At 41.1% G+C, this 26,719-nt stretch overlaps 3 protein-coding genes across 3 annotated transcripts; all 3 read left to right on the top strand.

Annotated features, from left to right (window-relative positions):
- The first annotated feature begins 1,330 nt into the window (after nt 1-1,330).
- On the top strand, nt 1,331-2,203 carry LOC134142375 (UDP-glucuronosyltransferase 1-6-like). Its single transcript, XM_062579362.1, has one exon. It carries the CDS (start codon nt 1,331-1,333, stop codon nt 2,201-2,203), a length of 873 nt encoding a protein of 290 aa, XP_062435346.1.
- A 15,099-nt stretch (nt 2,204-17,302) lies between these two features.
- On the top strand, nt 17,303-18,172 carry LOC134142376 (UDP-glucuronosyltransferase 1A1-like). Its single transcript, XM_062579364.1, has one exon. The coding sequence runs from the start codon at nt 17,303-17,305 to the stop codon at nt 18,170-18,172; it is 870 nt and encodes a 289-aa protein (XP_062435348.1).
- A 1,239-nt stretch (nt 18,173-19,411) lies between these two features.
- On the top strand, nt 19,412-26,375 carry LOC134142377 (UDP-glucuronosyltransferase 1A1-like). The gene is made up of 5 exons (XM_062579365.1): nt 19,412-20,272; nt 23,053-23,184; nt 23,442-23,529; nt 24,355-24,574; nt 26,078-26,375. Exons 1-5 carry the CDS (start codon nt 19,412-19,414, stop codon nt 26,373-26,375), a joined length of 1,599 nt encoding a protein of 532 aa, XP_062435349.1.
- The last annotated feature ends 344 nt before the right edge of the window (nt 26,376-26,719 follow it).

Below are 26,719 nucleotides of genomic sequence, written 5' to 3' on the forward strand. Positions count from 1 at the left end.
TTTCTTCCTTAGCACCATCCAAAAGGCTCTGGTTTGCTATTTATCTTACTTGCATAAAGACAAAACATTCCTGCAGCAAAGCCCTGAGGGCTTCAGTTTACTGCATATTCCCAGAGCAATTGCTGAATGCCAGCAAACTAGGGGTCTGCACCACCCCAGTGAGAGCTTTGTCTGGAAACCCAGACAGGGATGTTACCACCAGATTCTGCTATAATGGCCATAATATGATCAGATCCCCCTCAGGCAACATGAGCTCTAAGGACAACTCATGCCTCCCTTGAGTGGTTTCAAATCCACAGCTCCAGGCATCAGGTTCCAGGCTAATTTAATCAAGAAAGGATCTCTCCTACCATTAAAGCTGGGCCACTCTGCAAAAGGGAATGTAGGAGAGGAGAGATGAGTTTGCAGCTCAGTTTTGGCCCAGAGTGAGGAAGAGGTGCAGACACCCATAGCTTGATATGGGTGTCCACTTTACCCCCAGTATCTGTGAAAGGAGGATAGCTCAGAGGCTTTGCTTTCTTGTTGGGTCTTTCATGTGTGTGTGCACGTGTGGTATCAATGATTTTAGTAAAAGCTATCGTATCACCTCCCAGACTTTATCTTGCTTACAATATATAAACAGGGTTCTCAGGGCAGTAGCCAAAGACCAAGACTCTTTCTTTCCGCGCTAAGCAGCCCTAACCCTAGGAAGTCTTCTCTGACCTCCTTTGCCTTCATCTGTCTAGATCTCATCATTTAGTTGATTTATTGTCTAGTACCACAGAGTGAAAAGCCAGAGCAGGTTGTTCTCTTCCTCCCTCCTCCTCATATCTGCGATTAACCACAGCCTGGTAGCTGTGATAAATGCGTAAGAAATGCGTGTTTGACTGCTTCCAGTAGGTGGGAATTTAACATCAGCCTTTTACATGCAGGTTAAGCATTCCAATTGTTAGACAAGCCTGTGAAAGAAAGTTTTGCAATTTCCATTTACTCTGCTGGGCTTAGTTTAAAGGTTGTCTTTTGAAAGTAGACAGGTCAGTTTTCTGACTTGGTAATTATCAACTCAATGGCTGCAATGACAACTCTTTTTAGTAACATGAAGGAAGGAAAATGGTGACATACTTCTAATTTTAAAATTTAACTAAAAGTACAAAGAGAGGCATTTCTTCTCTGTTATGTGGGCAATTGCAGTTAAATATTGAAGGATAACTAGAAGAATATTGTGAAAGTTATTTATTTATTTGTGCAGTCAGTAAATTTCCTGCAGAAAGTTAAGGCTTGCATAGATCTTCATATAAAAGTCTGCGCTGGCTGTCTCTAGAGCAGAACATTCTGTTTTGCTACCACCAAAATGCCTCTTCCATTTCTACGATTTTACCAATGTGCTGTGATATTTCTTCTTCTGACATCATCTTTAATCTTTGCTGATGGCGGAAAGATCCTAGTGATACCTCAGGATGGAAGTCACTGGCTCAGCATGCGCCCGTTAGTCGAAAAACTTCAGCAAAATGGACATGAAGCTGTTGTGTTAGTACCATCAACAAGTTTGTATATGAAGCAAGAGCATCAGAATTATACAGTGAAAGTGTATCCAATACCTTATGCTCATGAACACTTAACTCTTACACTCAAGTCATTTATTAATGACCATTTTATCGAACAATCTGTTTTGAATATTATTATTACAATGTATCAAAGCATGTTAAAAATTTTCATGTTCTTTTTTACCAATTGTAAGAGCCTTTTACACAACAAAGACTTGATGCAGGAGTTGAGAGAGAGCAAATTTGATGTGGTTCTTACAGATCCAGTTCTGATATGTGGACCGATAATTGCTGAGTATCTTTCAGTTCCTTCTGTCTACTTCCTGAGGGGTTTTCCCTGTGGGATGGATTTTGAAGCGACCCAGTGTCCAAATCCTCCTTCCTATGTCCCTAGATTATTCCTGAATAATTCAGATCGCATGACATTTGTTCAACGTTTGAAGAACTTGCTGGTCAGGATACTGGAGCTTATTTACTGTCAGCCTCTATTTAGACCTTTTGAAGAACTTGCACGTGAGATTCTTCAGCAGAAAGTGACTGCAACAGACCTTCTAAGCCGTGCATCTGTTTGGCTAATACGGTATGATTTTGCACTTGAGTTCCCAAGGCCAGTGATGCCAAACATGGTTTTTATTGGAGGGATAAACTGTGGTCAGAAGAAAAAACTGTCTCAGGTATGAAAATTTACTTTATTTTTATTGAAAGAGCAATAACGTAAATGTGTAAAAATTTTACACTGAAAACTAACCACAGCTGGGTATTTAAAGATTGAAAGCCAGTGACAAATGCTACATGATACAGAAATGCAGTATCCAGCATTAAGTATCCCTAGTGTAGAGCATTAAGATTAAATTATACCCTGGCAACCTAAAGCCCTTTCAGGTATGAAAATTTAAGTGTCATGCAAATTTTGTACAAATAACAAGGTGTTTTGCCGAAGTGAAGCTTGTATGAATTTTGGCAAACTTTAATCCTAAACATGACGTAGACTTGATAGCTTCTATTTCATTCAAGTTTATTACTCCATGTCCATCTCCATGAGACCTGTTCCCACAGTTGGCTGTATTGCTCTGAAAGAATAGCCTGAGAAATGTCTATAAGCAAAGCCTGCTCTTTGTCTGCCCCATGTTGTCCTCCCTTCTCAGTTGTCTCATGGACAGTCCATCCGGACAGCTCAGGCACATACTGGCATGTCAGGAGCAATCAGGGCTTTGCGGGCTGTGGGAGCTGTGTGCTGTAGGTGTTGCTGTTCAGTTCTGGTGATGGTCTCATGAGAAGCTGGCAGGATGGAAGGCACTCAAACCTAACGTAAAATGCACTCTTGGCATCGGGGTTGTTGGCAAGGGCAAAGATATATCTGGGGATATTTCCAGGTATCCATTCTCCTTTTATGTACACTGAAGGTTCTAGGTTTAACTTTTCAGTTATTAGTCAATTCTTTTTCTGTCACATCCATCTGCCAGACTGGTTCATTTCCATCTTTCCCATGAAGTCAAGTCAAACAGATGTCTATAAATGCACCACACAATAAATGCTTAAATGTCTGTCTTCATCTGCCAGAGCCCAGCTTGAAAGCATCTTCTTCCAGTGTTCATCTGACAGCCTTTTCAGTGATTATGAGCAAAGGGTCTGTTCTGTGCATCACCTTCTTCTGAGCTATTTTAAAATTCCTGGTAATTTACTCCTGAGTCATAAGCTGCTGATGGTAGCACAGTGCTGGCAATGGAGCTCGCAGCTCTTTTCGAATGTAGGCTTGCAATATGGTAGAAGCTTTCCCCACAAGACTTGGAAATAAGTATGCAGAAACTTCATGTGGAATGAAGCCTCACCAGAGCCTTGAATGGCCTGGAGAAGAATATCATATCCCAAACACATCTTTCTTGGTTGGGGATTAGTCCTATCCAGCCACCTACTTATAAACTTTCACTGTGAGCAGTTCTTGCCATTAAACAGCAGTGTTTAAAAGCCTAGCAATTTGTGACTGAGAAGGATTTAACTCCACAGAGTTCATGCCTAAAAGGATCAGGGGGTAGATGGAAGTTGCATGTAGAAGTGGGAAAAAATTTTCAGTTGGCTGCTTACCTTAAAAAATGCAAGTTTGAATAAATGGAAGAACAAAGTCATTTTTCTCAATTGTACCAACTAATTTTGGTTATTAAAAAGGTCAAAAAACAGGTATGTCAACATTATTTTTACATATATATCTTTACTATAAGTTATGTTTCACTGTATAGTTGGCCTCAGTTTCACTAGAAAAGAAAATAATTGTAAAAAAAAAAAAAACCTACAATCTGTGACAACGATGACAGCCTTCTGTCTGACAGACAACCCCTACACTATCTGGAAAAGAGTAGCTTTGGTACACTTTTCATAGACCCAGTAATACCAATGTGGTGATCCTCGTAAAGCTTCTGTCTGTTCATTCTGTGCATGGATTCACATGTTATTTAGAGCATGTCAGTAAATGTCCAAATACTGTTTCTTATGTCCCAAGGTGTTTTACCAGCTACACAGACCCCTGGCAATCTCCCTATGGATGCTGAACCTACTTCTCAGGATGCTAGAGAGCCTGCTATCTAAGGACTTTCATGATAGATTCTAAAACATTGATTCAAAGTCCAGAGGCGTGCATCCACCAACACTTTGTTGAAGGTCTCTGGATAATGAGATACCGTTCACATTTCACCCCATAGTCTCTTCACTGGAGGCATCAGCTGCAAGAAGGGGAGAAGCCTATCTAAGGTACATGAGTTTCAAGGAGGCATTTTTGTGTTTGATGTGAGAGGAAGGCTTACATAATGATAAGAATATCACATGGGTTTGTGAGACAATTTCCCATGCTGCGACAGATTTTCTTTGGACAAATCTCCTGTTTTCACTTGCATCGGTAGTGTTGTAAGATGGTTAGAATAGTTCTGCCCTACTTTATAAGAGTAGTGGGATAGGGAGCAAATGAAGGTCTGAAACTCTTAGACTCCAGGGTGATAAGAACGATGTAATGATTTAGGTAGGTGGCAAGTTCAGTACAATTACATAGATGAACAAAATCTAAACATGGTGGCAGATAACTGGTTTGCCAATATGATGGTAAGAAGTTGCAGACTCACATTTGTATGGTCAGCTAATGGTGACCCAGAGCAATGCCATCTGTGCACCTGGGAAGTATTCTGTCAAAAGGATGTAAAGTTGGAAGCCTGGGTTTACCTTGGCATCAGCAACAAACATTCCCCATCTGAAACTGAGAGATGTGGCATATTCATCAACCCACATAACTGCCACCCACAGTTCTGTGTCATGGGACAATCCCTGGGAAACGAGCAGAGAGCAAGTAGATTGGGTGCCCAGCTATTTCAGTCTGATCTGGGCAGAAGGAAAGGGGAGATTAATTTGCATCTCCCTTCCACATCATTCCTGCTGTCATGCTGCATTGGGTTAATGTTGCTGTAAGAGTACAGTGGGAGATCGGAGAGGACTTGGGTCCTTAGAAATTATCTCAGATATATGGATATCAGAGGAAAAAATCACAGCTCTGGGAGGTGTGGTTCAACTGTAAGCCAAACCCTTTTTCGGGGGGGAGGGGGGGGGAGGAATAGGGGACAGGCAGCAGCTATTCCCAGTCATTTGCATGACTTCTGTTCACATTCACACAGTTATTTATTAGTACTACCTGGCAGCATACAAGGTAACTAAAACAAAATGTAAGGCTGGGCATGCACTATCTTCAATGAACATCTACCCTATGCTCAGGTCACCTCAGGATAGTAGTTGTTTGCACTCTGTATAGTTACTGCAGTCAGCTACCAGAGAACAGAGCTGATTCATCTGGCAGCTAGCAGCCCTCTGTATGCCCATCTGCTGTGCTCAGAGACAAGAAGCGTGAAGAGGCAAGATAAAGGTTGCTGTGCTTTGGGCAAAGAACAGGAGATGAATTGGGGTCCAAACTGCTGGGCTACCAAAGGTAAGAAGGATTGTGAGGCTGAGGTCCAAGTATGGCAAGGAGAAAAGGAGGTTGAGAGGCAGGAGCTGTAATCACAGCTTGGGAGAGTGAAGTTTATGATAGGAGATACACCTCTTTCTCATGCAAACCCGCTTTCAAAGTACAACACCCATTTCAATCTTTTATAATCATTAATCTTCTACCATGATTCCCATCGCGTGCAAACTTGTAAACGCCTAAAATGTGAGCAATTCAAAGGGGTGGAGGTATCAAAAGTTTGGCAAGAGGTGTGTTTGCACAGGTGGAGCGTAGCTACAAAAGCTTGCTAACTATCCTTGGCCTCTCTAGTGTGCAGGCTCACAACATGTTGGTTGCAGTGCTGCTCCCCTTCTTGTGCTGTCTAAGCTCTGCTGCTGCAGGGAAACTGCTGGTGATACCAATGGAAGGCAGTCACTGGCTTAGTATGAAGAAGGTGCTGGCTGAGCTGAGCAAGAGAGGACATGAAATAGTTGTCATTGCGCCAGAAAGCAGAATGCTCGTAGATTCTTCCGCGATATACACGCTGAAAACATATCCTGTACCTCTCAAAAAGGATGAGTTTCAAGAACTTGTGCGCGCATTTGGTGTGGACACTTTCAGTGAAAAGCCTTTTTTGTTCAGATTTTTGGACATCTGGGAGAATTTTAAAAAGAGCTCTGACCTGTTTAAAGCCATCTGTGAATCGTTACTGTACAACAAAGAGCTTATGAAATATATTGAAGAAAGTAAGTTTGATGTCATCTTTACAGATCCCCTGACACCCTGTGGACAGATAATTGCTTTGTACTTTTCTATCCCTTCTGCTTTCTTCTTGCGGAGTGTCCCTTGTGCTATAGACAGTCATGCTGCTCAGAGTCCAGACCCACCATCCTATGTCCCGCGACTGTTCTCACTCAATACAGACCATATGACATTCCCTCAGAGAGTGAAGAACTTTCTGATCAGCATTTCAGAGCTTTTTGTTTGCAATATTATGTTTTCAACGTTTGAAAGTCTGGCTTCAGACTTTCTCCAAAAGCCAATGACAATGACACAGCTTTTAAGTCATGGATCCGTTTGGTTGAAGAGGACGGATTTTGTCTTTGACTATCCCATGCCTTTGATGCCCAATATAATTATCATTGGAGGCATAAACTGCGGACAGAAGAAACCATTATCTCAGGTCAGTGACTGTATGGGATAGGTGTAAAAAGGGAAAAATTCAGGCAGTCAAATGCCTGCATGATCCGAGTGACATGTAATAGCCTATTTGATGTGGGCATTATTTACCTAGGGAATCTCTTTTTGTTAATTGCTGCTGTGGATGGTCTTATTCAAATATCAATTAATTAATAAAAAAAATACTCAGCTTGGCAGCAGATTAAACTAATTTGGTTTAAGGCACTCATAGGATATTTATGAATCACCATACAGAAAGTAGGATGAGAGTAGCTGCTTCACATTACATTCACATTACATTCATCCCATGCCTTATAAATTAAATTTACAAGCCCTGCTAGCAAAAAGTAGGCTCATATCTGCATGAAGAACAGAGTGGTATAATTGACTAACAGAACAAGATGCGATTCCACCTCCTCTTCTTGGGTCTGCCTGACACAATGATTTTGTTCTGGGAGAGAGTCACATGGTACCCTGTATTTAGTTCCAGCTGAAGTCAGGTCAGTCAGACATCACTTGCTCAGTTAATGCAAAAAGATGGATTATAACAACTCTTAAAAAAAATCCCACGAAAGAGACAATTGTTTAAAGAACATAAGCTGCTCATCCATTCAGAAAAGTAACTCATTGGGTTATGTGCAATAGCGTTATTTTCTGTCTTCTATATCAGCCGTGTTGTGTATGAGTCAAAAGCTGTAACTTTGTGGGGAAACAGTTTTGGGCTAACAGCAGCTTCCACCACAAGAACTAGACGGATGAATTCCAAACTGAAGTCTTTTTGGAGACATATGGTTCAGAAAAGGAAATGTTGATGGGTGGCTGCTTGGGTATGTAGTCTGAAGAGACATTTGCTCGTGCCCGTGCTCTTACATGGTTCAGCGACACTTTCCACTGAATGCTATGGGCTCTTCAATACCTCTATCTTGTTGCTCCTCATGATACACGTTATCTTGTTGCCGCATGGGATGTAAGAACAGCCTTTTACTGCAAAGCTGAAGGATAGCAGGAAAAGGCTAGAAGGGAGGATATAGCTGTCATCATCAGCTGCTGAATCTATAGCTAGCGTGATACAGCAGTTTCAGCATGCAGCAGTAAATCACATTACAAGGATAAAGTGCTACCCTTTGTGAATGCTACTTAAAAAGAAACAGGCTCTTCTCTATTCTTTTTTCACTTGACAGCTTTCTCTTAGTCTTAGAGAATGGCTTCCTCCTGTGCCCTCCAGTCTGCAAGCACCTCTACGCTTCCCCCACATTCTTAGGTGTTTTCGAACAGGAATGAATGAGGCCTCACAACAAAACAGACTGGCATTTTCCAGTGATGTCACAGCTTCCCCACAGTTATCCTTAACTGCTCTCAGGGCATTGCCTTACTGCTCCTCCCCAGTACTTCATCTGATGATACCCATTGAAAGTCCTGATCATTTCTGTGGGGCTGCTAGTGTTCAAATCTTGTTTTGTTCACAAATGTCTCTTTCAAATTGCTTTCAATCTCCCCACTTTTACTAGAGTAGTGCCTTTTCCTATCTGTTCTGTCCATCAGAGCTGCTTAATGGACTTCAGGGACAAACCCAGGCAGATCCTCCAGGAAAGCAGTGAGACTAATTCTGCCTGCAGGCGAGCCCATTTGGTAGTTGCAAGTTAAAATTAGACTCTTCTCCGAAGACCAAGCTCACTCTCATTTTAATCTTGCTCAGGGGCTAGAGGCCATAGTCCAGCAGCAATACTTATTACAGGAATAACAATTCTTTATACAATCTTCAGCAGCACTTCCAGTCCTGACTTCTTTATCTGTTCTCTTCCTACTATGCCTGTGCATCACAAAATTACGTCTAATGGCCAAATATAGTTCTGCAGTTTGCCCTGTGTCCATCATAAATACTTGTTAAGTGCTGAGACATGGCATCTTTCTTTTAGTTTTTCATCCAAACCAAAACCACCATGACTTACTATTTAAAATCAATTCCTACCCAGAAATAAAAAAATGGTGTTGGTTTCTTGTACCTAGTGAAGTACATGGGGAATGGAGGGGCTTTTCCTTCCTATTGCTCCTAGAAGAATACAATGCTCCAGGGAAGCATAGAGAGATAGGATAGGGTGAGAATGAAGCAATGTCATGTACGATACCACAGACTCAGAGATTTTCCTTTGCTCATGCAAGCTGCTGCAGCAGTGATGTTTCCTGTACTCATTGGTAGCTGGAGTTGCACCTGGCCTCTGTGCTGAACTGTATGTAAATCACAGAGCCTCCTCCTTAAGATTTGCACATTGTGGTGTACAGTGGCATTATTTTATCATTTGATTTCGGCATAAACCTGATGAGTGTTTCAGAGCAACTGTAGAACTCCTATCTCAGATCATTTCTACCAATAGTGGTTTTAATAAAGGAAGGAAGGAGAGAGAGAGAGAAAGAAAAGAAAAGAGAGAGAGAAAGAAAAAGAAAGAGAGAGAGAGAAGGAAAGAGGGGAAAAAGGAAAGAAAGGGAGAGAACAACTTCTGAACCTTTATTAATAAGTCAGGAAATGCTGTATTTCATAACACCAATCCTCCCCCCCCCAAATACGTTTCTTTACTGCTGGCTAAGAAACTGGCAGTGTTGCAGCCAGACATACTTTTAATATACCTTGTCCATGTGTAGTTTTATGTATGGCAGTTCCAAATCTGAGAAAGCCATATACATAAAGTTTAAAAGTGAGGAATTTGCAGAAAACACCAGGCTCTCAGTCTGATCAAAGCCTTCATCTATTTGGGGATATAAAGGCAAACTATCTTGGCATCTGCCACACCTTCTCAGCAAAATTAGCTACCGACTGTTTCTTAAAGGCAAGTTCCTGCTCACTCTCCAGGAGAGTAACTCCTTGGACTACATCTCCTATCACTTTCTGATGACTCCAAACATAACAACATCATTTAATTTTGGCTCTATGACTAACGTGCTAAAATATTAATAGTACTAGTATTTTCAAGAAGAGGAACCCTTGCTCCCCTCAGTTATAACACCTGTGAAAATAATGGCAAAATTTTGTTCCAGAAAATCATAATAACCTCTTCACTGGCTGGAGAATTTAACCTGATGCTTTAGCTATTGCTCGTGTTAAAACACTGTTAGAAACAGCATGAATAATAAACATTTTAATACATGCTTTCAGCAAGCCCATTTCTTTCCAAGTGCCAGCACTATTCAAAGGCTTGGAATTTTTTTTTAATAAAATCTAATTTTATTTTGCAACTGACATCTGGCATACTTTTAAAGTCAGCAAAGTGAAACAATCAGAAAGGAGCAATCCCAAGGGAGCACCAGACACTACATGTGGTTCTGCTCCACCCAGTTTCATTCATCAGGTTCCTTAAGTTTTCATCAGTGAATTGAATGGTTGCTAGCAACTGGTTTTACAGGAAAAGCTGGATCGTTAAGTGGGAATGTGAGAATGTGGCAGGGGACTGTGTGTGGTTACATAAAATCTGTCAGCTCAGGGCAGAGGACCAGACTTGGGATGTCTAGGAACATGGCTCTTGTGAGTAAACACAGTTCCCTAGTCTCTGTAGGGGTCTTTGCTTTCCTGTCTCTGTTTTGCTTGACGAATAGCGGAAAGCTGTTGGTGGTGCCAATGGATGGGAGTCACTGGCTCAGCATGCGGTCAGTGCTGGAGGCCCTCGGCCAGAAAGAGCACAAAATTGTTGTTGTTGCACCAGAAGTAAATTTGAACGTGAAGCCATCTGAACATTACACTCTCAAGACATATCCAGTGCCTTTAACTAGGGAAGAACTGGGAGCAAGCATGCATTCATTTGCTAATGATCTTTTTGAGAGAAGACCTTTTCTCCAGAGAATCGCTACACTGTATGAAAAAGTTCAAGTCATCTCTGATCTCTACTTCTCCTCCTGTATGAATTTACTGCACAATAAGGATCTGATGCAGTATCTTGAAGGGAATAAGTTTGATGCGGTTCTCACAGATCCTGTTGTACCATGTGGACAAATAATGGCTCTCCATCTCTCTGTCCCGTCTATTTTCTTTTTACGAGGACTCCCTTGCAGTTTTGATTTGCAGGCTGCTCAGTGTCCAGACCCTCCTTCTTATGTCCCAAGAACATTTACAGACTACTCAGACCACATGACATTTATCCAGCGAGTGGAAAACTTTTTTCTGAAGTCATCAGAATCCTTTCTTTGCAACTTTGCTTATTTGCCATTTGAACATCTGGCCTCAGATTTTCTCCATAGACAAATAACAATGAAAGAGCTTTTAAGTCATGGATCCATTTGGCTTAAAAGAATGGATTTTGTTTTCGAGTATCCCATGCCAGTGATGCCCAACATAGTTTTTATTGGAGGTATAAACTGTGGACAGAGAAAGCCATTACTTCAGGTCAGTGATTTCCTTATTAAAATACATTAAAGTTTGAAGGGAAAATGCTATTTGCAAGCACCTTGCTGTATGCTCTGTGTGTATGTAACATTGGTTAGTGGGATTTACATGTGCTGTAAGATGCACTTTAAAGAGGAGGAAAAAAGATGAAACACTGACTTGATTTCAATTCTCTCCTCTCCCATTATTGCAGGGACTCTTCTAACAGGAAGTTAGCATTTTTGCTTAGACAGTCTTTTCTTTTGGTTGGGTAGGAATAATTGTTGTTTATCACAACACTCTGACTAACAAGCCACAAAGCTATGAGTGAAGGTGGTCCATGTGCTACTAGCAGGGGGCTGCAGCTATTTGTACCTCAAACTCTTTATATTTTGTTGTCACAGCTGATTTTTAGAAACAACTGTTTTTTTCCAGCTAACAGAAGTATCTTTGCAAAATTTAGACATAAAGTGTCATAATGTGTCAAACTGATGGGCAATGTTCTCATTGCTCTGTCAATTCAGGCTCAATGCTTTCACAACATTGATTCCCAAAACTGATTGTATCTAGAGCTGGAGTAGTAATGGACCAGTAAAGGTCCATTAAAAAACATCTGATGTATACTAGCAATCTCCATGGTAAATTCTTGTATTGTGAACAATACTTATGGGCAATCATTTTTATAATCAATTTCTATATTTTTATAATATTTGCAGATTGTCTGCAAATCCTGGCCTATGCATTAGTGTTGCTTACTTTCATGCCTCGGGGGCATTTTCTTCCCAAGCTGTTCCAGAAAACATTTATGAGTTATTATTTATGAGTTATAAAACCTATTTTGAATAGATTTGGCAAAAAACATGCTCTTATCCTTCTGACTTCCAGCCTCTACCTCCTCCCCCCAAAAGGCCTTTGAGCAAAATAAACTTTGGTCAATTTTCCATTTTCATTGCAGGGTCAAAATGTAAAAAAAACAAAAAACAAACAAACAAACAAAAAAAACTAATTTCCCATACCAAGAATTAATATTTTTCTATTGTTTTACACACAGAATGAATTACAATGGCAGGAGGGAAGGAACTGTTTTGTTTGCTAAAAATCTTTGGTTGGAAAAATAGTGATTTGTTAGTCAGCATTTTTTAGGGGAGCCACTGGATGAAGGATCCCCTTCTTTCCTTAAATCCTAGTGTTCATCCAGAAGAAACACCTGGAAGTCGTCAGTCTAGCTATTGCTCTCATTACAGCCATGCCAAGTTTGCTGAACTTTAGTACCTCTTATTCCATTTTTTTGCCATGTCACTGATTATACATTTACCACACAGCAAATTAGTCCAAAGATCAATAGTTAAAAGTGTAGCACAGAGAGCTTCAAAGTGTGAAGCTCTGGCATTCTTTCTGTGCAGCCCTCACCAGATATCTGCAGAAATGGCTCTGAAGCTTAGTTCTCACCTACGAATCACAGTGGTGCTGGTTCTGCTTCTGTCCGTGTGCAATTTGGCTGCTGGTGGGAAACTGCTGGTGGTGCCGATAGATGGGAGTCATTGGCTCAGCATGCGCGAAGTGGTGGATGGTCTTGGGCAGAGAGGACACGAAATAGTTGTCATTGCACCTGAAATAAGCTTACATATCAAGCCATCAGAGAATTTTGTTATGAAAACGTACCCCGTACCTTTCACAAAGGAAGAGCTGCATGAACATTTCCATTCTTTTTCACAACAAATATTTGAAGAAGGATCTTTTCTGGAAAGATTTGTTAAAATGTACCAAAAAATGAAAAGAACCTCTGCCCTATTCCTGTCTACCTGTACACACTTACTATTCAACAAAGAGCTTGTCGGATACCTTGAGGAGAGCAAGTTTGATGCTGTCTTTACAGATCCCTTTCTACCCTGTGGGCAGATAGTGGCAGAGTATCTTTCAGTCCCTTCTGTGTTTTTCTTGCGGGGAGTACCATGTGGTTTAGAATTTGAAGCCACTCAGTGTCCTAATCCTCCTTCTTATGTCCCCAGGACGTTTTTAGGCACTACTGACCGTATGACTTTTTTTCAGCGCGTGAAAAATCTCATTTTTGACTTCCCACGTTTTTTTCTCTGTGATTTTGTTTATCATCCATATACAAATCTGGCTTCTGAGTTCCTTCAGCGGGACGTGACTGTGCCAGATCTCTTAAGTCATGCATCTATTTGGCTCATGAGGTTAGATTTTGTGTTTGAATATCCAAGACCATTGATGCCCAACATGATTGTAATTGGAGGAGTAAACTGTGTTCATGAGAAGTTACCTCAGGTGGGTCATGTTCTGTTTTTCCTTGTTCTGACTTCTGAATTCTCTACTTTCACAAGAGTGGAATTTTGTGTTGGAGATAGGAATTAAGCCTTTTCAATTAGGGTGATTTATCAAAAAACTTGTGAAGGAAACTATGCTTCCTTCACTTTCTTCCATAGTTTCTATTTTTTTTTGCATGGATAGATACATCTCTTCATTTGAAAAGTATGCTTGATTGAGTGATAGTATTATCTTTTCCTACAGTAGGAAATCATTCTTCTATTTGACTTCTGAAGATGTGACTTCATTTTTGTGTATCCTAGGCCAGTGATGCTCCTCACTGGAATCTTTAGCTAGAATTAGAAACCAAGCATAGCTTAAGTAACTTTATCTATAAAAATGAATGTTGGATTTATTACGGTTGACTTTTTTAGGACATATATTGAAATACATTTTGTGGTATGTTACATAACATTGTACTTTCTTAGTTCTCTCAGAGAATGATGAAGGAGCAACAGGCAAGTCTGAGTGGTTGTCAGAAACATGCAGCTGGGTATGAACCACAACATTTTGCATATCTATGTAGCAGGGTCTGGTATGTACAGAGAAATGCACTTCAGACTTCTTTCCTAGGGCACCCTTGCTGCATAACTATTTCTTTCTTTGCAATGAATTTGCTTCTTCACCAGGACATTATCAAGGCAGGAATCAACAAGAATATAACATGTTGTGGACTTTCAGGCTAAGAATTGCTGTCTCTGTTTACATGCATTTATTAGAACTTTTTGCCTCTATGATGACTATGTGAGATTAGAGATCAAATCAATTTTATAGAGCCTGAAAAGGCTACTATGGTGGCTTAGTAGATCCTGGTCCTAAACAAGAGAGCTGCTAAAGCTACTTGGCATGATTTTCACCTTGATTTTCTTACTGATGTTGTTGAAGTTCAAGAGAAATCCTCATCCTTGTAGAAAAGCTGATGAACTATGGACTGAATGAGCAGACAGTGAAGTGGACTGAAAACTAGCTGAACAGCAGAGCTCAGAGGATTGTGATCAGTGGTGCAAAGAATCATTGGAAGCCTGTAGCTAGCAGTGTCTCCTGGGGTCAATACTGGGTCCAATACTGTTCAACTTATTTATTAATGACCTGGAAGAAGGTACAGAGTGAGATGTCCCATCACAGACTTGTACTAGGAGTCAGTGCAGTGGAAGTAGCTATGTCAGGGTTGTGTGTCCTGCAGACAATATTTGGCTTACGGCAGTGCATGAATTGTTTGGAGATCCTGTGCTGACAGTGAAAAGGTAGAGACAGAAGACTGCAGTGGCACATTCTCCTGTGTCCTGGGTTAAAGACAGTTCACACAGTCCACATAGGCCCCATAAATGAGAACTGGCTAGGCAGCATATCAGAAGCTCTTCAAGAGAACAGTGGATAGGGCTGATAAAGTTTATTACTGTACTGCTGCAATGTAAGTGCTTTTAACATTTGGGCCCTTGCAAGCGGCAAGAGTTTATCCGTGTATTGCTCAGCACATTTTTGACTGCAAGGCTACCACTTCCATGCTCACTTTCAAATCGCTAGAGATCTGACCCTCTCAGGAGCCCTTTGTCACAAACAAGCAGCTGCTTATGGTGCTGCTGTATGGCAGTCAGCAGCTCTTTGTGCTTGCAGATGACTGCAGTCAGAAGAGGTGTGAAAGAGTTGGCTCTGCAGCAGCAGAACAGTTCTCCTACTAAAGATCAAAGAGATAAAGCATAGAGACAGATCATCTGCTGTTCCCAGAGGAGAGTGTAGATGGACCTTTCTCACTGAGGAGGCCTCAGAGAAAAGTTCTTTAAGAATAAATCTTAAAGAGGTGGAAGAGGGAACAATGCTGCCCTCCAACTCCCCCAGCTTTCATACCCTGGGGCACAATCATTGTATAACAAAAGAACATCCTGTAGCATTGACTGCTGTGTGTTCTAGGTCCAGATCTTCAGACTGTCACAAGTCTCATTAGGGCATTTGCATCAAAATTATCACTGTGCTTTTACAGGAACTGCTACTACTCCTCTGATGGGATGCTGAATGTATTATTTTTATCCTGCCCGAATCTTGTCGTTCTAGGAACTATTTTAAACACCTCTTTCATATCTGGTATTGGTCAAGAGTCTCGTAAAAATTAACATTCAGGAGTACTGTGGTGCTCTCCCTCCCTTCCACTAAGCATGCATTTCCTCTGCCTTGGTCTTGAGGCTGCCTTGTTTGGAAGCAGCTTCTTTCTCCACCTTCTCTCTTCTCCACAGACACGCTCCGTCACCAAAGTCTTTATGAAGGTGAGGAGGCTTTGCTAATGCTGGGAATCTGACATCCTCATCTCAGCGTGGCTTTGCAGTGCTAGAGAGAGGTGGAAGATCTTGCTCATGGAGAAAGGAGTGGCCTCTGTTATGTTGAGTAGTGATGTGGATTTGACACGTCTCTAGCCCATACAAAAGCTTCAGCCCATGCAAGGCTTTCAGAAATGCAGTCCCATCCAGAACCACACTTGCCTCTTTAGTAGACCACTCTTTACTGTTCATCTAGTAGAAACAGGTGGGAGTTATCTGGTGTATCGAGAACTCTCATTAGTCTGTATAGTCTGTTGAACTTTAACACTGTCATATTCTGTTTTTTCCATGTTCTTGTAAGCTTCTATGTTCTCTAGACCACCTTGTATCACAGATTTTCTTAGAGAAGTATTTTTAACTAAGTGATAGGAAAGGGTTTCAAATTGATTTTCTTTTTCTTTACCAAGAAATTCCAGTTCTCCTTTCAAAGAAGGTATCTGAGTATCTCTGTATCTATTTAACTATCTATCTAAAGCTCCTTTCTGACCTCAGCTGTTCTGTGATTCTGTGATTCCCTGTTACAGTGAGATGTTTTCCCATTTATCAAGGAAAAAAAATGTGCGCATGTAGCTGCTGCAGCTAACTCACTGTAAGGCACATGAGAATGCCTTCCATACACTTCTTTCAGGTTTTGGTCTTTATTATTACCTTACTGTATCAACTAGAGATAAAATTTTGCTTAAACAGGTCTTAGAGTGGGATGACATTATCTTTTCTGTCTTTTTCTGATGAATTAGAGAATCTGTGTGAGCGTGAAGTTTGAAATTCTTTCCCCTTTACTACAGATTCCTTAGGTGTCACAGTCCTTCTTGCTGTGTAGAGCAAGGATGCTCAGTCTCCCCCTGCTTCTGGTAACCACAGGACAGAAGAAGTGTGGAGTTCCTATTGGCTGATACCACAGGCAAGCATTAGTAGCTCCCTTTAGAACGGATTTTCAAGAAATTCAAAAAAGTTGTTTGGCCCAAAGGCAGTCAGTTATGAACTCTTATAGCCCCTTTTGAGCGAGGACTGCAAATTCTGCTGCATCATCAACTACATAGAAAGGTGTTTGGTTAATAGGTTATCCAAACTCCAATGACCCCCACTGTTTGGAATGCTGACTTCTCACATTTTAGAACATGCTATGTGACCTCCAGAAACCTTTCTCAGCAAAGATTTCAGAGAGGAAGTTGGGGATTTGGGTCTTGCATGTTAACAGCACAATGGCAGTTCTTAATGAATGTTATGCTTCTTTTAAACAAACTCTCTGGAGAAGCTTAGTGGCAGTGAAAGTTAGGAAGTGGCACTCCTGACTTGAATGTGGCACAGTAGAGTCATGTGAACAATGACTCACTTCAAACAACCCTGACCCAGAAAAATCCCTCCATACATGGCTGCTCTCATAATCTAAGATCCTTCTAATTGTACTAAAGATAACTTAAATACTTATTGCTGGAACTCCGGTGGTAGTACTCTTATCAATGTTTTTAGCATAGTTTAAAATGCGATCTTTGATCTCCAGCAATCCATCTTAGCAAATATTTTGTAGAGGTAAAGGTTAAAGATCATGAAGTTATAAATGAGGTCCTCCTAGTTTTTGCTTTCATATACTTCTTGAAAAAGGTACAAAGGAGCAGTTCTTTTTTTCCTTCCTTCATTTCTTGTTAACAGCTTCATGACAGTCATGTGGAGGTACCGGGTAAATGATGGTCTTGTTCTTCTTCTGTCTTTCTGGAGTTTGGCAGAAGCTGGGAAGCTCTTGGTTGTGCCTCAAGATGGAAGTCATTGGCTTAGCATGCGTGTGGTTGTGGAAAAACTCTGGGAAAGGGGACACGATATTGTTGCAGTAATTCCGGAAGCCTCTTTGCTCATGAAGAGCTCAGAAAATTTCACCGTCAAAACATATTCTGTGCCTTACACACAGGAATCTTTGGATAGATATTACCATTCCATTGGTAAAGATTGTTTTCTTAACCTTCCCCTTCTAGAAAAAATTGCAAGTTTACTCAAAAATATATCGGAAATAACCACCATGTTCTCTTCTACCTGTCGGCATCTTCTATATGATGAAGAGCTAATGAAACACCTCCAGGATAGCAACTTTGATGCTGTTATGATGGATCCTGTGTTGCCTTGTGGACCAATTGTTGCTGAATTTCTCTCCCTCCCTTCAGTGTACTTCATGCGTGGTCTTCCTTGTGGCTTAGACTACAAAGCTGCCCAGTGTCCTAGTCCTTCTTCTTTTGTGCCAAGATTTTTCACATCCAGTTCAGACCACATGACATTTACAGAGCGTGTGAAAAACCTCCTGTTAGGTTTTTCAGAGCATTTACTTTGTTATCTGTTATACTCAAAATATGAGAACTTAGCATCTGAGTTTCTTCACAGAGATGTAACAGTACTGGAACTGTTTAGCACAGCATCCATTTGGCTGATGAGATATGACTTTGTTTTCGAGTATCCACGCCCAATAATGCCTAATATGGTCTATGTTGGAGGCATCAACTGTAAGCAGAAGAAACCATTACCAAAGGTTAGTCACTTTTTAGGTTGAGAGTATTGCTGCATTTATTAGAGATTATTTAAGAGCTTTGCTTTTTTAAAGTCTTTCCTATATAGTATTTGTGCTTGAGACAATATGTGATTGAATGCCAAGATGCTGTGACTTGGAAGTCTCAGGCTCTAACAACTGATCACAAAAAATATAGATTTGTTACATTGCAAGCAGCTGAAAGGTTTCTGCCAAGGCGAGCTTAGGTTGTTAGTCATGTTGTTGCCCTTTCCTAGGTAGAGCCTAGCTAGGCATGAACATATTTGATACTCATGGTATATGTGCTATATCTACATAAATGACAAATAAATTGAAAGTCATTAGATTTAATATCCCAAATAGTTGTGGAATATTGGATAAATTCCAGAGACTTAATTGGACAAAACAAAGGGGAATTTAGAAATGACTCTATAGAGATTGATGATGAAGATGAATACCCTAAAACTTAGCAAGGTGTGTAATTAAACATAGTGAAGGGAGTTGTTTTGCCTCTGGAGTTGTGTAGGTTGCAGTGGAAGATAGCATACATGACTAGAAAAAGAAGCCTTCAGGAGCAGGATTTTGTCTGCTCCCACTGTTTGATTTGTTTAGATCTCCCTAGTGGGCTGTTTAAACAGAGCAGATATCAGTCACTGACACTGCTTTTCAGACCACAGAGGTGCTGCAACAGCAGAAGGTATTGTTAGGATTGCACTGCATTAATTGGTGAACTTAGGGCTTTCACTCTGATATCTGCTATAATGCAGAAACAAAGCTGAAGGTAAACTGTAGCAACCCATAGCTTATCGAATCTCTGTCAATTGTTACCTCTTGTTTAAACTAACAGCACAAAATAATCCAAAGGTCACACTTCTGTTACATGCTTTCTGTCCAATCAGCTGAACTGATTCAAGGCTAGAAGTTCATAATTAACTGGTTATTAGTAAGCTTGTGATCTCTTAGTACGATGCTACCTCCCATTCATGGCTCTGTTCAGCATTTGAATGTCCTAGAGTTAATTCAGGCATTCATCTTTACTCTGCAGTGCCCAGTGGCTTAGAGTCATCACTGTGTGTGCAGATGAGTAGTTCAACTTTTACCCAAGTAGAAGTTAAATATTATCCTCATTTCCTCTTGCAAACATCCATTAAAAATTAAACATTTTCCCTTAGTTAAGATTGAGTGTAAAGTAACACACAACCAATTCTTTGTTCCTGCAATAGTTTTGCTGTCATTTAAAACTTTGCTGGCATATTCTGCCGCATGAGGAAAATGGTTTCTTTATTTCCAGGATTTAATTCCTCTGTTGCCTGGGCTATATTTTTCCTTCTTTTGTGGACCTTTTCTGAAGGAGGAAAGCTTTTGATTGTACCTATCGATGGCAGTCACTGGCTCAGCATGCGCCCGGTTGTGGAGCGGCTCAGAGAGAGAGGACATGAAATAGTGGTTCTTGCGCCAGAGATAAATTTGCGAATACATTCATCAGCCCATTACACCATGAAAACATACTCTGTGTCCTACAGCAAGGAGTATGTGGAGGCAGAATTTAAAAAGCTGGGCTATAAGATTTTCACACCTCAACCCTTCTTGGAAAAAATGGCAAAAATGGCAAATATTACAACAATGTTTTTTGATTCTTGCAAACGGCTACTAGCTGACCAACAGCTGATCAAATACTTTGAAGAAAGTGCATTTGATGCTGTCCTTATGGATCCTTTCTTTCCATGTGGCCAGATAGTGGCTGAACATCTCGCCGTACCTTCTGTTTACCTCCTAAAGGGACTTCCATGCAGTCTAGACTTCCATGCTACCCTCTGTCCAAATCCTCCTTCTTACATTCCACGGTTCTTCACACGCTATACAGATCACATGACATTTTCTCAGCGTGTGCATAATCTTATAGTTAGCTTGAGTAATTCTCTGGTTTGTCTTTTTCTTTACTCACCATACGATCATTTGATCAAAGAATTCCTCCAACAAGAGGCAACATTGCTCGAACTTTTAAGCCATGCATCCATTTGGCTCATGAAATATGATTTTGTGTTTGAGTACCCCAGGCCTGTAATGCCCAACATGGTTTTAGTTGGAGGCATAAGCTGCACTCAGGAACAATCATTGTCACAGGTTAGTTACTTTTTTTTTCTTTGTTCAGATATGACTGAACTGTTTGCTTCCACATGGAGCTCTGAGCAGTAACAAGTAATAGGTGAAAGAATAAAGTGGAAATGGCTATGGAAATGTTTTGCATCCCTTCATCCTTTGTGCAATGAGGAGAAAGTTACTTTGTAAGAGATTTTTCAGATTTCCAGACAAGCACTCATGAAAATCTATCTGTTTTCTGTTTTCAGGAATTTCATTTTGTGTATCTGTTTACAAGACTGACTGGGATTGTTTAGCCTGGAAAAGAGAAGGCAGAGGGGGATCCTATCAATGTGTATAAATACCTGAAGGAAGGGTGTAAAGAGGATGGGGCCACTCTTTTCAGTGGTGCCCAGTGACAGGACAAGAGGTAACAGGCAGAAATTGAACCACAGGAAGTTCCACCTGAACGTAAGGGGGAATTTCTCCACTGCGAGAGTGACGGAGCACTCGAACTAGTTGCCCAGAGAGGTTGTGGAGTCTCCTTCTCTGGAGATCTTCAAGGCCTGCCTGAATGCAACCCGGTCTAACATGCTCTAGATGACCCTGCTTGAGCAGGGAGGTCGGACTAGATGATCTCCAGAGGTCCCTTCCAACCTTACTGATTCTATGAGGAATTATGACAAAGCCAAATAATTCTATGAAAAGCAATGGGTACATACTGAAACACAGGAAGCTCTGTCTGAACCTAAGGAAAAACTACTTGACTGTGAGGATAACAAAACACTGGCACAGGTTGCCCTGCGGGTCTGTGGAGCCTCCAACTTTGGAGGTATTTAAAAGCCATCTGGACAGCATCCTGGGTAACCAGCTCTAGGTGATCTCCTTAACTATTCAGTGATTCTGTGACTTGCTGCTAGCCAGGGTAGTGCAACAGACCAAATAATGCTGGTCCTCTGCCCTTGAACAGAGGACAATTTATGAAGAATTTCAGAGACTGTGGCAGATATGAATGAAATCCTTGCCCTGCAGTGAAGTAGCAAGTTATCTGCTTCTTTTATGTTAAAAAGTCTGTTTCAGATCTGGACTACAAGTGTATTTTGCCTAAATTATACCAAACATCCCAGAGATGGGATGTCTGCCACTTTCCAGCATGCGGTCTGCCTGTTTCCTGATGCTTTCTCTCATTTTTCAGTGAGTGTCTACTGCAGATTCTATCTGTGAAGGTGGTGTGGTGCACCCACCTGGTTGGGTAGGTCTAAATGTTGAGCATTGCTTCTTGCTGAGCAGATACTGATTAAAATATGTCTGTATGAAAGACTTAAGCAAAATAATCTGCATATTTTCAAAGCATGGCTGCAAAAAGTTTCATAATGGCAGTGAAGGGCATTTCTGAGCCGGAGGGCAGACCTTGGTACACAAAACCATTTAAAGAATAGAACAAAACTAATGGCCCCACAGAAAATAAATAGGGCTAAATACACCTTGAAACAGCATCTATGGTGCATCGGATCCACTGGATGAGGAACTTAAAAAAGCAAGTCAGCCACTGACCAAAGAATTTTGTACCAGAAGCACGTTTGTAGTTCATCTAGGAGTCCAAGGCAGTTTCAAATGTCAGTGAATTTGTACAGAATTGAGCCCTGAGTTCCTAACCAGGTATCCAAAGACTTACAGAGAACATGTATTTGGATAAATTTTGTATGGCAGAGTCACGCCCTGAAATTAGAGTTAGAGCTTACCTGGTTTGCCAGTATGAGAGCATCCATTCTGCTGTTCAGGGTGCCTCTATCAGTAAACCTTCCAAGGCTCCTTCCATCTGGGATCCGTTCTCAAACAAAGGGCTGCAGTAGTCTGGTCAGCCATGAAAACATATTACGGAGCATAAATTGAGAGAGTCAGTTCTGGTTATCCCTCAGACCCTAGACATTACATTTCAATTGACAGACTTGCAAGAACATTTATTTCATTTTATTAAGATGAAAATATTCATTTTATGCCTGATGCTCACAGCAGTTCCCTCCAGTTTTGTCTTCCCTTCCCTGGCTTCCCCAATTTTTTTCTCTGTAGCACAGGATTTTTGTTCCAGCCTTCAGCTGGTTTTATGCTTCATCAGAATTCTTGTGTTTTTGCATTCTAGTGACAGCTCTTCTAGTCTATCTTTTATTTAAATCAAATAAACAAAACAGATAATAAAATTGGCAGCAGTTTGATATTATCATACCCAAGACAGACCCAATAAATGCAGATACTAATAGGTAAAGCTCTTTACTCTCAGGACACTTTTTTCTTTTTTTTTTTCTTTTTTTTTTTTTAATTCTCTCTTGCAACTTGATGGTCTGAAAGGAAGAGTGTCAGCTATTAAACCCAGATCATCTGACATACAATAAATGTCAAAATAAAACACAAGATATTTACCTAGGGGCTGGTTGCTTGGCAAAATATGATGATGAATAGATCTGTTTAATTAGTCTTTTTCAGTTCATCCTTTTTAATTCCTGTTTTTCATTTGCACAGAAACTGAAGACTTCGAATAGGCAGAATTTGCTGCAAGACTGTTCAGTAAACTTTTTCTCATGTCCATACTGAATCTTGCCCAGGGCCCCAATTCTGCAGACATTCACCTGTTTAACTTCACTCATCCACTTGTCCTAATTGTTTTTTGGGGACTCATTTACATATAGATAAATAATTCCTGATCAAAATTTTAGTTATGCTGCCTGTTCATCTTATTGCCTTTGCAGATAATTGGGTGGATGTGCAAGAGAAATTATAGATTATGACACAGGAAGGATTTTGACTGAGGGTGTTCGTTGTGTTTGCAGGAATTTGAAGCCATCGTGAATGCTTCTGGAGAACATGGCATTGTGGTCTTCTCTCTGGGCTCCATGGTCTCTGAAATCCCAATGAAGAAAGCCATAGAAATCGTAGAAGCCTTGGGATCAGTCTCTCAGACGGTACAGTTTGCCTCTCCCCCTTCCGACCCAGCAATTCAACACTGTATTCAAATATAGTATCTTTGGCTTCTAGAGTGCCCAGTCTTCCTGTCTTTTTCCTGATCCCTTCGGCAGAACAAAATGTCATCCCGGCTACAATTGTTAATGAAACAGGCTTTGTGCTTCACTGACATTTCAGCTTTGTTTTATGAAACCCACAGAGGAGCAGCAAGAGGTTGCTTACTGAGAATTAACCTTGTGTTTCTACCTCCTGAAAGGTTCTCTGGCGTTATACAGGAGAGGTGCCCCCCAACCTGCCAAAGAACGTAAAGCTCGTCAAATGGCTGCCACAGAATGATCTTCTAGGTAGGTCTGAGACACCTTAGGTGACCTGCAAATAACTCAGCATGTTTCTTTTAATCTGATAAGGTAGTTGTAGGACACCATTACCATTACCTGCACTGACTCCTTGCGTCACAGTAGGTCACAGGATTTCCATAAAGCCATTACTGCTTGAACCAGAGCTTGTCTTTTAGAAACTCATCTGCTTGTGATTTCAAAATTGCTGAATTATAGAAGAACACTGGAAAAGTGTTCCAACACTTGATTATGCTCACTGTCAAAGTGGGGTTTTATTTCTATCTAGCCTCAACACCCAACCAGGGATTATTGCCATGCTGTTCTCTACCGGATTGAAGAGGGAATTTAAGTTCTCTGAGTGAGTGTTTCCAGGCATATCCTTGTGTTTTTAAAGCAGTGGTGTTATACATGTCAGAAGTGCGTATGTTAGTTAGAGAACAGGGAGAAAGTGGCAGGGCTTGGCTATAGGAGAACTGCAAAACAAGCAAATGGAAAGACATGATAAAAAAAAAATCAGTAGTAACAACCTCTTTGACTTCCCTTGGACTGTGATTTCAGCCTCAAATATGAGAAGCTTTAGAGGAATATCTAGGGCTTTTCAGAGGCTACCAAAATCACAATGGAACTCTACAATCTATGTTCATTCAGTCCCCCATAATGCCCTGTTCCCTGCAGCCCTAAGTCTGTCCATAAGTGATGACCAACAAACAAGTATAAAGTTATTGATTTATACCTATAAATAAATGCTACTTTTTGCAACTTTCTCCCCCAGGATATCCTACTGTGACTTAACAAATCAAATGGCTAAACAAGTCTTTCTTTCCTCCACAGCTCACCCTAAGGCTCGTGCCTTTATTACCCATGGAGGCTCACATGGTATTTACGAGGCCATATGCAATGCAGTGCCAATGGTACTGATGCCTTTATTTGGAGACCAGATGGACAACGCCAAGCGAATCGAGACACGGGGAGCAGGATTGACACTGAATATACTTGAAATGACTTCGAAGGACATATCCGATGCCCTGCATGCAGTTATTAATGATAAAAAGTCAGTAGTAGGAGCACAGCCTTCTTCTGGCTGGTGGCTGCACTCTAGCTTCCAGTTTTACAGAACACTAATTATTCCCCTTCTTATATAAAAGATGTTACATCACTGAGAAGCCAGTGCCTGCCCTGGGTTAGCCTCATCCTGTCACTAGCTGCATCGTCCTCACTGCTTGGTATTATGAGCATTAGGTGATGAGACCTGGCTGATCTGAAAGGATGCAGGTATCTGAGAAGATGGGATATAAATGCAGTGGGAGAAAATCAGGTTGATAAAAGCTATGTCATATGATTAAAGCCAGTACTCCAGGCAGTGATGTAGAGGGCTTTGACACAATGCGGTAGGAAAGGCAAACAGTGGAGGAAGGTGTGGCAAACTGTGCTTTTGTTCCCCAAATCAGTGGTGAAACAAATCAGTGGTAAGCCTGAAAAGGCTGAAAGGGTCAGTTGCCTCACCGATTTTCTTTGCATGAAGCAACTAACTCCAGCTCCTCAGCTAGAGCATTCTCCTTTCTGGTGCTCCCTTTAACCTTTTGCTCATCCCAGCTGCCTCTCTTCTGGCTGTCCTGAGGTTCTACCTTGTGGGACAGCCTCCAGATCAGAATTGCCTCCCCTGCTATATCAGTCCTCCTGGCTGGATAATGTACGGGTAGGCATAACCAGAGAAGCTGTCTGCACAGCAGCAGGAGGAAGGAGACAAGTGGTAGAGCCCCAGAATAGTCCAGAGGCAGGTATTGTGTCTGCAGGCATTGTCAGCTGGCAAGATTTACTAACCACAGCTAATATCAAGAAATTATTCTACAGACCAGTTTTCTCAGTCACTTCTTTTTCTCTAGGATTCATAAAGAGCAGTATTCATAGATATTTTGCTGCCTGGCTCAGTAATGCTGCAAAATCTGGCACGAAGTAGAAGCAATATGCAAGGATAGCTGAGGAGGTGCAAGGAACTGCACTAGACAGCATAGTATTGCAATCCGTATTCCCAGGGGGTTTTAAGGCATCACAGCAAAGAGGAGCTTTAAAACATATGTTTCTCTCCCCCCTCCCATTCTCTGTTGTCATTAGGGCCTCTCAGTCATTGGCATCCTCTTCTCCATCATGTTTTTGAGTAATGCTACCTTACTACCATTGTTTCCTAAACACTGTTCATCTTTTGATAATTTATATGTTCTGCTCTTCAGATGTACGGCTTTTCTACAACCCGTCTCACATTTCAGCTAGCTGCCTTCATCCATCATCTCAGATATTTTGCTGACAGCTCAAATTAAGCTTTTCTACTTCTTTTTCTGATACCTTTTCTCCATTATCTGCTATTGAAAACAGCACTTTTGCAGGTCCCTAACCTTGCCATTGCCCTTCCCTCTGACAGTGGGGAACACACAAGGAATCTCCCTGTGGTCCATCAGACAACAGACACTATATCATTCCTTTTTCCTAGAGATACACAGCCTTCTCAAACTTTCTAAACACAAAGTCATTGGAAACACTCAACTTCTTTTCTTGGCAGGTACAAAGAGAACATCAAACGTCTCTCAGACCTTCATCTCGACAGACCCATCCACCCCCTGGACCTGGCCGTGCACTGGGTGGAGTTTGTGATGAGACACAAAGGGGCCCCTCACTTGCGACCTGCTGCTCATGAACTCAACTGGATACAGTACCATTCCCTGGATGTCATTGCCTTCCTCCTGGCTGTGGTGCTTCTCTCCATGTTCATTTCTCTGAAGTGCTGCCTCTTCTGCTACCGGAGGTGCTTCCTTAAGAAGGGAAGGACCAACAAACCAGCCAAATCCAAGTCCCACTAGCAGATGAAACTGGTGGTGGGAGATAAGGCTTCTACTCCCATATGCAAGGATTACAGAACATCCCAAATCTCAATAAAGTAATTACTGACTTTCTGTCAAGAAATTATAGCATTTCCACTAGTGTCACAAGGGAGGTTGTTTCACTTTTTATAATCTTTGCCTTTAATTAAGAATCAGTTGTTAAAAATAATTCATATAGTAGTGCTTCAGTCACTTGGGAAGGTATCAGTGGGAAGAGCAGGTCTCCTGGCTTCCACTTTTCAGTGTGCTAAGGACTCATGATGTCATTTTTTTTCTTTCTTTCTTTTTTTTCTTTTCTTTTAAACCTCCTACATGCATGAGAG

The sequence above is a fragment of the Rhea pennata genome, chromosome 6 (assembly GCF_028389875.1).
Source record: "Rhea pennata isolate bPtePen1 chromosome 6, bPtePen1.pri, whole genome shotgun sequence".
NCBI classification, from domain to species: domain Eukaryota; kingdom Metazoa; phylum Chordata; class Aves; order Rheiformes; family Rheidae; genus Rhea; species Rhea pennata.

Bases quoted from the DNA above. Each gene is read 5' to 3' on its own strand.
- LOC134142377 (XM_062579365.1), top strand. From the start codon at position 19,412: ATGAGGAAAATGGTTTCTTTATTTCCAGGATTTAATTCCTCTGTTGCC. The intron at 23,530-24,354 runs GTAGGTCTGAGA...TTTCCTCCACAG, and splicing joins GCCACAGAATGATCTTCTAG to CTCACCCTAAGGCTCGTGCC. The intron at 24,575-26,077 runs GTCAGTAGTAGG...TTTTCTTGGCAG, and splicing joins GCAGTTATTAATGATAAAAA to GTACAAAGAGAACATCAAAC.
- LOC134142375 (XM_062579362.1), top strand. From the start codon at position 1,331: ATGCCTCTTCCATTTCTACGATTTTACCAATGTGCTGTGATATTTCTT.
- LOC134142376 (XM_062579364.1), top strand. From the start codon at position 17,303: ATGTGGAGGTACCGGGTAAATGATGGTCTTGTTCTTCTTCTGTCTTTC.